Here is a 10,107-nt window from a genome sequence, read left to right on the forward strand (position 1 = left end):
CCGACCAACTTTGGCCAACTGATCAACTACATACATGTACTTGTTAACGCAGCCCATTGCAAAGTTAATTACAATGTATTACACTTCAAAATAAATGCAGCATAAATTAAATTATACAATTTCAGTTTCTCTACCCTTTCTACCCTCAAAAATAAAAAAATAAGCAGGATACTTCAGCTTGCACTTTGTAATTCCATCGGAACACTACCAGTATAATTCTCAAATCAGCAATCTATTACTCTTTTCCTGACATTCCTTATCCCGCATCCCTCCCTTAAGGGAAAATTAAACGGAGCAGAGTTAAGCAATTTCATATAATGGTTTTCTCATCTAAATCTACCTTTAATGTAATATTATGGCCATTAAAGAAGCACAATACCATATGTTTTGCATTTCCTTTCTGGCTTTCCGTGCTGCTTTCATTTTCTACAATAGAAAATATATTTCAGGAAATCCTGATAGAATGAACTTTGAAACAAGGGCAAGAAAAAATATGTGAAATCTAAACAAACATATCCTGCTCATATCATATGAGAACAGAAGCTTGACTAATATTCAACAACACTACAATTGTCATGTTGCCTCTTTATTAGACCTTACTGTGATAGGGCAGTAAAAAGCTTGCCTGGGAAGAGTATGGCGGCAAATCATATGAGCAAGAGTGCAGAACATTAATTCACAGCTTTCAACTGAATGCAAGAAAAAATACAATATACTGTTCTCAAAGTAAAACAGTTTGAGCATCATCAAAATTGATCAAATATTTCCTGTTTTAAGAATGAGTTGATTCAAATGTTCCCTTCAGTAAAACTATAAAGTACAATGAAGTTACATGTATAGCTATACAATCAAATTAATCTAAATAGTACTTGTACCCAATGTGGGGAAAACAGACATTAATCCATCAGCTCAAGAAACTTGATGCTCGCACAAAAACTATTGGATCAATAGACCATTTTCATAATGTAATCAAATTTAATACAAAGTCACAAACCTTTGTTTAGTGCTTCGTTAAAATTATTTCATTCGCATGATACAAATAATTGTTAATAGTAAGAATGCGAATTGCATACATTACATGTTTTTAGGTAGGATAAGCCATAATGTCCTACCCAGCAACAATTAATGTATGCAATTAGCATTCTGACTATTGAAATACAATTATTTGTAACATAGGGATGAAATGGTTTGTAACAAGGTACTTAACAAAGATTTCTGCATTAAATTTGATCCATTACTGAAATGGCATCTTAGATAATGATGTAATGTCCTGCATTATTTGTTCACCACTTTAGGAAATGTTTCCATTTCACAAAACAGTAACCTAATATCAATCCCATTTCAACAAAAAATAAGACCATGTTTCAGTTGATCCTAGCTCAGTGTAGTCCATCTCTAATGTAATAGCCATGGTTTTCTCATTGTCAAAATACAGAGTCGGGTTTAAGAAAATAATCATCTCACCCGTACCTTTCATATTTGGCCAAATCCGTGTACTTGCACGATAAATCCAGTATCCTATTCCATCATTCATTTTCTGCTGTCATACATAACAATACATTCATATAAAAATACAATAACAAGCAGACTTTCATAACATGATAGGAATAGTACTTTCTGCATTGATTCTATTTTTAAATTAGATAAGGACAAAATAGAAATCACTTTTTTATAGATCTGTCAAACACACAATCATGTTTTAAGTTTACTGTACAAAAAAAATTAATCGTGTTTGATCTGTCAGACAAACCTCAGTCCCAGTAAACTGTTCTTGTATGATTCACAAATAGACAAAAATCTCCCTGAGCTTCTACAAAGGGGACTGGCCAACAATCTCATCTACCAGTAGACAATGACATTCTTTCACCCTCAACCTGGAGATGATTCAGAAGCTAAAGTAGAAGAGTAGTTCCCTTCAAGAAATTCATTTTCTTTGTGGAGCCCGATACATACTGGCCTTGATCTCAAAAATTATGCTTTGTCCGAATTTGGCATTAAGGGACCCAGACAGAAAGAAACCACAATTCTGAATTAGTCGGGAAGCAACTATTTAGGTTACAATGATGGTGACTACTTACCATGTTTTCAAAAACTACACAAGCACTGCAGGTTAATGAACTAGCTTGGTAATGCTTTATTCTTTTTTGCAGCACTAAAATTGTCTGCACCCAATTCGGTCATACAAAAAAGATGATTTTGAATGAATTTTGGGTGAAAAAACCTACATGTAGATATGCACATTCAAGATCAAAGTCCTGATCAGAACTTTAGCACTGCTTTTGACATCAGTCAAAATAAAGCAATTGAGAATGACACCTGAAAAGGATTCTAATTGTTTTACTGTGAAAAAGTGTTGCCCTATCAAGTTATGGCCACTGGGATTACTAGGAAGATAAAGCCAACACTAAGGCTCTAGAGGAAAGACAAATTTCTTGCTATAAAAGAGATATTTATTTGTATAATAATTACATGAGAACTGCACACATACAAAAACTAGCAGTTACTATTGTAATCTCTGTACTATTTACATTTTGTACAAGTTGAACATTTCGTTTTCTTAAATACCTACATAGACAAAATGGATTGATTACCCTATTTCTTCTGCAAACTACTGCCGTATTTTGACCGAGTACTATTAAACATTTGTTGAGTACATGTGGCTGTACTCACTTCAGGCAAAGATTATGACGAAAAGTACAACTTCAAGAAACAATTTTCATCAGCTGTCATGCTTCTAGTACAAGTCCAAGCATATCAATTGATATTTTCATAAAATGGAGATTAGGTTACAGGTGCTTTTAAAATGCTTCCTGTAATCCAGCCTGTATGGATCTCATGTTAGAATTCTGTTCAAACCTGCAGTGTGTTTAATCTTTGGCATAACACTGGAAGTTAGAACAGAGAGTTTTACCTGACATTAACATGATGAAGGACTGATCGTCTAGTAAATTATGTTTAAAACTTTCAATGATAAACATGTACATAAAGCAACGTATTAAATGCACAATCCATTTCATTAGAGCTTTGCAAGTCTGCTCAGTCTGGTACAGAGTGTGCATTGCATGAACTGGTTTAAGTTCTTATACCAAGCCACAGCATTGACCCTATACTGACAAATAGTCAACAAACTTTGGCCATCCTCAGTTATGTAATAATTCTTGTTCCGTCACTTACTCTCTTTTCATTCTGGCGTAAGCTTCATCAATGTGATGGGAGTATTACTATTTTTCAAAAGTCTGCTGAAAGAAGAATGCACCTTTTGAAGTAAACACCTGCTTTAATAATAATCCTAAATCACAGTAAAGAAGCAAATGATGATTACATAATAAAGTTGATGTGTTCCATCACCTACTGGATGTACGCATACATGATAATCTCTTTGATACTGGACTAGGACTTGAATATCTGTTCCTCTGTTTCCAGAGACAAATCATTTCTCTGTATCTGTGTAGCTCATTGCAAATCTATTCCACACCATCTCGGATCACTGGAAGTTGCACATCAAGCAGAGGACACCGGACTGAGTCATCAGTTCCAAATATTCTGATATACAGATCTAAGAGGGAACAGGCTGGCTGGACCATGCGTAGATCATAGGTTGAGTCACTTTACAGCAGGTACCGAGAGCTGCGACACCACAGTTACAGCAGGTACCAAGAGCTGCGACACCACAGTTACAGCAGGTACCAAGAGCTGCGACACCACAGTTACAGCAGGTAACAAAAGCTGCGACACCACAGTTACAGCAGGTACCAAGAGCTGCGACACCACAGTTACAGCAGGTACCTAGAGCTGCGACACCACAGTTACAGCAGGTACCGAGAGCTGCGACACCACAGTTACACCAGGTACCGAGAGCTGCGACATCACAGTAGCTCCGGGTACATGATTACAGTTCTAGAAATGCTTCTTCCATTATGCTTCCTGGACCATGACATGGAAAGGAGCAAAGAGGGATCGCCATACACCTTGTAAACTCCGCCACACAACACTGGCTTGGGAAGCACCGGTGGGAATACCTGAAGAAACAAAAGAAGTAAAGATAGTACACATAGTCCACAACAACTACTCGTACTCTAAATATCTTTTTCATCAATCTTTAAATGGATATATATTTTTTCATAATAATAATACCATTTCTATACCATTTCTTACATGTCTTCATGGGAAAGAATATCTATCTCGTAAATTCCACAACTTTGATGGAAAATGTATACCAAAATACCCAGTCAATGGGCAAAGGAAACTGCAGATATTGCATCAATCGGCTGATCAATGCAAAAATATGTACTACGTAATTCCATACAGCAAAGTATGTTTTGGTGCGTTTAGGTCTTTAAGATATTCAGCAAACCTTTTTTCCTCTTTCTCACATTCTACTGGGCCCTGTCTTTTAAAGAGTTGAGATTGATCTAAATCAATCGCAAATCTAGTAATCAATGGCAAGTTTGCAGTCTCCTATCTGACATGTACAAAATTGTGAATAATCGCAACTGCTTATTTGACGGGGCCCAGGTCCAAACAATTAACGTACTGTACAATAATCTCAAAGCCTTAATTTCTCTTAAAATGATATTCCTTCCAAAACTCAAGATTGATACGAGTCCCCCCAAATAAACATGTAAACAACATTAATGCGGGTCTTAAAATGATCTGCTGGGTCTTACTTACTTGTATTTGACCTAAATAATAGCAGGTATAGGAAGACACTGATGATGGCAAGGTTCTGAATCCGATGTAACCCAGTGGATGCTGATGGACTCAAGCGGGCAACAAAGAAAGAGCGAAGCTTCTGAAACAGGCTCAGCAAAATGTTTCCTGAAATAGCATTGAAATAAAGATTTTGAATACAGTCTGTTGGGCAGTCAATCATTAGTGATTAGGAAAAATTATCAAATATGTTATTATGTCAAAAATAAAGCCCCCAATCCATAATGATATGTCATAAAACTATGAAGATTAACGAGAAGTAGTCAGAAGAGCCATTTCATTGAATCTGTCACTGATACATACAAAGGGACGAAAGTGTAGAACAATTTACATGTGGAATGCTCTGAATGAGCATCCTAGGTAGATAAAAAGAGAGCTATCGAAAGAAGGAAAATCCATCTTTCCTCTAAGATCAAAAAGCATTATATCTACAGTGTTTTCCATGATGTGTGGGTAGAAGTGTATGTTAAATAGTACCACATCATGCATAGAGGTCACAAAGGTTCGTAAGAACAATTATTTCGTACGAATCTCTGTTTTTCCATTGTCTGAAAATCGTTCGTACGGCGTTCGTAATGGCATTTGTGACCGAGGCTTTAAGTACAATTATGGAAGAGAAACGAAAACATAACTTTGTCATTTCTTTCTCAAATTCATACTGACTATGGTAAAAATAGACAAGCTGATATTCTTAAACATACCAGGTGATGAATGCTTGGCGTTTTTACAACCATTCGTTGAACTGCTTTCTTTTTGCTGCTGCAGCTCTGCCAAGTATTTCAAGTACCTCATCTTTCTCTCTGGGCTTAGGACAGTGTTGGTCTCCACATACTCCCTGGCAGCCTTCCATTGCCCCTGAGTTATATAGACTCTCTTGATGTACATCTCTAGGACCGAGCAGTACTGGTTGATGGACCAGCCATTCTGAGCCTTGAGCCACTGGGATGAGAAGGACTCGGCTTCAGTGAAGCTCCGGACTTTGCTGAATAGTAATATGCTGGAAAGGGGAGAGAATAGTGTAAGATATTAGACCAGCATGATTTCAAATATTTCCAAAACCACTTCACTTTATACAGGATAATAATAATAATAATAATAATAATCTTTTAAAGTCCACTCCAAATTTTATTACCTTAAGTTAAACCGAAAATGGAAAGTCTTTTTGCCCGATTGATCGTGAGCCACTGAGCAGCACCAGATCGACGTTGCTCTATCCATTATTGTTGAACGCCAAACAAGGTATCCCATCTGGGCACTATTCGACTAGATAGTTCTCATATTAAAAGAATGTTATCATTCCTAAATCTAGTAGTAAATGCATTTCTGTATCACGATTTACAACAAATACATCCTTAACAATGTGAACATGGAAAAAAGGTAGATCACAGTGAAAATGTATAGGATCTATGATCATGCAAATTTTTCATTTCAGTAGAGGTGACTTAAAATTCCAAGGTTGTGGGTATGATCCCGACACGGCATTAATCATTAACGTCCTTTGGCAATGCATCAATCTACATTTGCCACTTCATACCCAGGAGAGAAATGAGGACCTGGTAGGATGACAAAAGCCTTTGTGTTAGTAATTGCCATATGCCCTCACAGTAACCATGTGGTAGGAATACTCCCCAGGGAGTGGAGATAGTGCACATTGTGCGTGAATGACTGGGGTAATGATATTTGTAAAGCGCTTAGAGATAGTATTTTGTATCAAGAGCTATATAAATCCAGATTATTATCATTATTTCAGTAATCACAGGAGAACACTCAAAATATTACTGCTCTGAAAGGACAAAAAATGATCAACTGAATCTTGGAATTCAAAGAAGGTCTGTTTCGGATGGTTTACCTGTTTCTTTGACCATCAGAATAATAAGTCTGTCAATTCACCCAGTGAAAAAAAGGACCTGTGTTATGTCTATGGGAATGAAATAACTCAGTTTCCAAAGGGTTAACTTACCACATTAATACTATCCTAGGAGGAAGCTTTGAGATGTCTCCATAACAAGATAAGAGAAACGGCAGGGCTTGATCCCATCTATCCAGCTCTGCGTAAGCTTGCATGGCAAGTATGCACATTGATTCTAGATACTCCCTAAACAAATTGAGAAACAACATGTTAACTTTGTTGAGTATAGAATCACAATCATGAAACACAATCTGATACTGTCAGTCTGTCACATGGCCTTCGAACGTTTTTTAAAATAAAAGTTTAACTCGATTAGCCAAAACAAACCCTGAACAATATATACTGTATAAGACAATAAACTACATAAAAGGATAAATACGCTTACATTGCACAGATATCCATCCAATTCCAAATGGGTGCTTATTAATAGGCCTGTCTTCATCAGTTCGAATTGGCCAAATAGCCTGCTATTTCTGATCCAGGAAATTAGCCAGATCACGAAATAGTGGGCTATTTGGCAGGTGAAGAAGCAAATAGCAGGCTATTTGCTCAGGAAATCTCCCCAAGATATCTTGGCCTAGTTTACAACATACCCCACTATTTATGGTCCATCTTCACCAGCCCAAAGACTCGCACTATGGGCAAATACTTAGCAAGTTTCTAGAGCTAATTTCTCGAGCTTGAGCTGATGAAGGCGCAATTTGTAACTTTGGGCTAATTTCCCGGATCACAAAATAGCGGGTTATTTGGCAAACTCGGGCTGATGGCGACAGACCTAATGTGCTTACAGAGTAATCATATTATTGTTGCTTTAGCTTAGCTGCCCTAAGGTAAGGTATCGTGAGAATTCAAAGAATACTTCCTACTTCCTACCGTGACTCAAATGCCACGATGTAATCCAGTCTGGTGATTTACCCCTACACCACCACCACAAAACAAAACAGAGCATTTCTTACCTCATGGCATCTTTGTGCATTTTCTTCAGGTTCTGTTCATTTCTATCAGAGAGTCCATTCTGAACATCTGTCCCATCTCCTTCTCTCTTTGGCTCATGGTCTCCCAGACGAGGAAACACTATTTCCTGATTCCTGTCCACTCCCAACCTGCACACCCGCAGTACCTCCTCATGGCGACGAAAGAGAAGCAGGTCATTGGCAGCCTGAAGAATCTTGACCCCGTCGACCTGATGACCTTCACGAGCCATCCCAAAGTCCATCACAGCAACAACAACTATGAAGTATTGGCCTGCAAATATCTCTGTCTCATAACTTCACACTATTTTTTAACACAGCTGATAGTAACAGTCCCACATGTAAATTTACATGATCTATGAATTATTGCATTATAGGTTTCTGGTAGATGTTAGGACTAACCCAACCTACGGTTATTATGAGTACTGTTCATCTGTTACATAGCATTAGTTCTCATGGTTTGTAGAATCCACAACACGCTTTTCCAAATTCAGAGCCCTGCATTAAAAAACAGAAAATGTGAAATAATAAAAAAAACATTATTGTATACAAATAAACGAAATACAAGGGATAATAATGAATAATTAAGAAAATGTTAAAGATATATGCAATTGCATTGTGAAAGAAACGTTGACCGTTGTGGAATCGATCAAAAAGGTTGATAATCTAGCATGTATTGGTGTGTACTGCAAGGTTTTGGAATCATCAAAATAATAAGAAATATGGCCCAGTTTTGGTAAAGTTACAAGCACTGTATACAGAAAGATGTACAGTGTATATGATACTACGCGACACGTGAACGATATCTATCGGGACCAAATAGATATAATAATTTACCAAATATATCAATTGGTAGGCGGTTTCTGGGCAAAGTTTGGATCATCACGTATTTATAGTCAAAACATATTCTTTCACATGATTGGTAATAAGAGCTTCCATTTAATTTTTTGAGAGGGTGGCTTTATCTAAAACTGGTCTAATAATAGTATACCTTTAATGGTTATGAAAAATAAATTCTCAGTATTTCCATTTCATTACAAACACCAAAATCCATTGGATATTTCTTGTTTTCTTTCTCTAGAGCTTTTTATATTTGAAATGATAGGTAGCACTTAAACTTTTCCAACAAACATGTTGTTTTGATACCTTGTCTTTTCATAATTTTGAAAATCATTCTTGCAAACAACAGGATAACTTTATATAGTGCAGGAGTGCATACAATACATTCATCGGACATTCAGATGTTTTCCCCGGCCCCCCCACTCAGTGTTATTTAGGGTACGCATATGCTCGTACCCTCTTTTTGAAAGCACCCCCTATCTGAGGACTGCCAACATTTCCAAACCCCCCTTTCGCTGGCTTTTCACAGGCTTTTCCTGCCTTGGAGACCCCCCTAAATCAGGAAAAATGCTCAATGTACCCCCTAAATTCGGAATATTTTCTCAGGAGTCCAAAGAGATGAGAGAAAAAAAGAAAAACACCCCCTTTTTAAAGAAATCTCAGGGTGGAAAGTCAAATACACCCCTTTTTTTACAATTCTCGGGCCGGACTTTGTCGCACGAAAAATACCCCTAGGCTTTACCGGACATTTTGGCAACACGCATGCGGTCATTCCGAACTCTGAGTGGGGGGGGCCGGGATGTTTTCTAAGTGCTGCTGACATGTATGTTAGATCTTAAGTTGACCATCCTTCTGACCATCCCGATCTGAGACGGAAAAATCTTTCTGCTTGGCCTTGGAGGAGTTTTTTTAACAGATTTTGTATCTTGATGCTCTAGGGATTCAGGGAAGTAGAAATAGACTGATTTTCGTCGGTCTATACTTGCCTCGATCTGTTTCGGTCAAAAGTGTCCAGACACAGAACCCGGACCCTCCCCCCCTACTCCATTTTCATTTCTCTTTCCCTGTTATTTGCCAGGCTCGGTTATAAATAACTGGTTAAAGAAATATTGTCCTCTAATCTACCTCTGACTCAGTCTCTGACTCATCATCATGCCCACATCCACTCAGTTTCATAAACATTCAAAAAACAAATTCACTATTATATAATGCACTTAGGTCTAACTCGACTCAACATGCTCAAATTGACTCAACTTACACAACAATATGTGTAGACACAGAGTTATTGACCTTGCTGCTGTTCTCCGACTCCGAGCTCTAACTTCCAAGCCGATCGTGTCTGATGATCTGATCTGATCAGATCTCATCTCATCTCAGCTCACTCTCAGCCCCAAGTCAAAACTTGCTCTTTCTCTCTCTTCAGCGCTGCAAACTGAAAAGCTGATAAAATGTTCACTTCAAAGTGACGTTGTAAATGATTTATAATTGCAACTTTCACGCACATTCAAGCAAAGTGACCCGGACAGGTTCATCTGATTTTGTTCCAAATTCTGACTGACATAACTTACATTCTACACGTACCAGTCCGGTGAGATGTCGCACACACATCATAACCACAAATGTTTTTCTCATAAATTACTGCATGCTTAATTACATGCGCTGGACTCGACTCGACTG

The 10,107-nt window shown here is 37.6% G+C and overlaps 1 protein-coding gene across 3 annotated transcripts; it reads right to left on the bottom strand.

Annotated features, from left to right (window-relative positions):
• Positions 1-3,535: 3,535 nt before the first annotated feature.
• Positions 3,536-10,104, bottom strand: LOC100893962 (peroxisome assembly protein 26). 3 transcript variants are annotated; one of them, XR_004066778.1, is made up of 7 exons: positions 9,689-10,090; positions 7,576-8,088; positions 6,671-6,805; positions 5,412-5,707; positions 4,672-4,818; positions 3,853-4,019; positions 3,536-3,786 (listed from the first exon to the last, which is right to left on the bottom strand). XR_004066778.1 is itself a non-coding variant. In XM_031000214.1 (6 exons), the coding sequence occupies exons 2-6, from the start codon at positions 7,833-7,835 to the stop codon at positions 3,916-3,918; spliced, it is 942 nt and encodes a 313-aa protein (XP_030856074.1). In that variant the 5' UTR covers positions 7,836-8,088; positions 9,999-10,104; the 3' UTR covers positions 3,536-3,915. The 3 variants fall into 3 exon arrangements, 2 of the variants coding, with proteins under 2 accessions (XP_030856074.1, XP_030856073.1); XM_031000214.1 differs by having other exon boundaries at positions 3,536-4,019; positions 9,999-10,104; XM_031000213.1 differs by having other exon boundaries at positions 3,536-4,019.
• Between the last annotated feature and the right edge of the window lie 3 nt (positions 10,105-10,107).

Source organism: Strongylocentrotus purpuratus, unplaced genomic scaffold (assembly GCF_000002235.5).
Source record: "Strongylocentrotus purpuratus isolate Spur 01 unplaced genomic scaffold, Spur_5.0 spur5_scaffold_6, whole genome shotgun sequence".
NCBI classification, from domain to species: domain Eukaryota; kingdom Metazoa; phylum Echinodermata; class Echinoidea; order Camarodonta; family Strongylocentrotidae; genus Strongylocentrotus; species Strongylocentrotus purpuratus.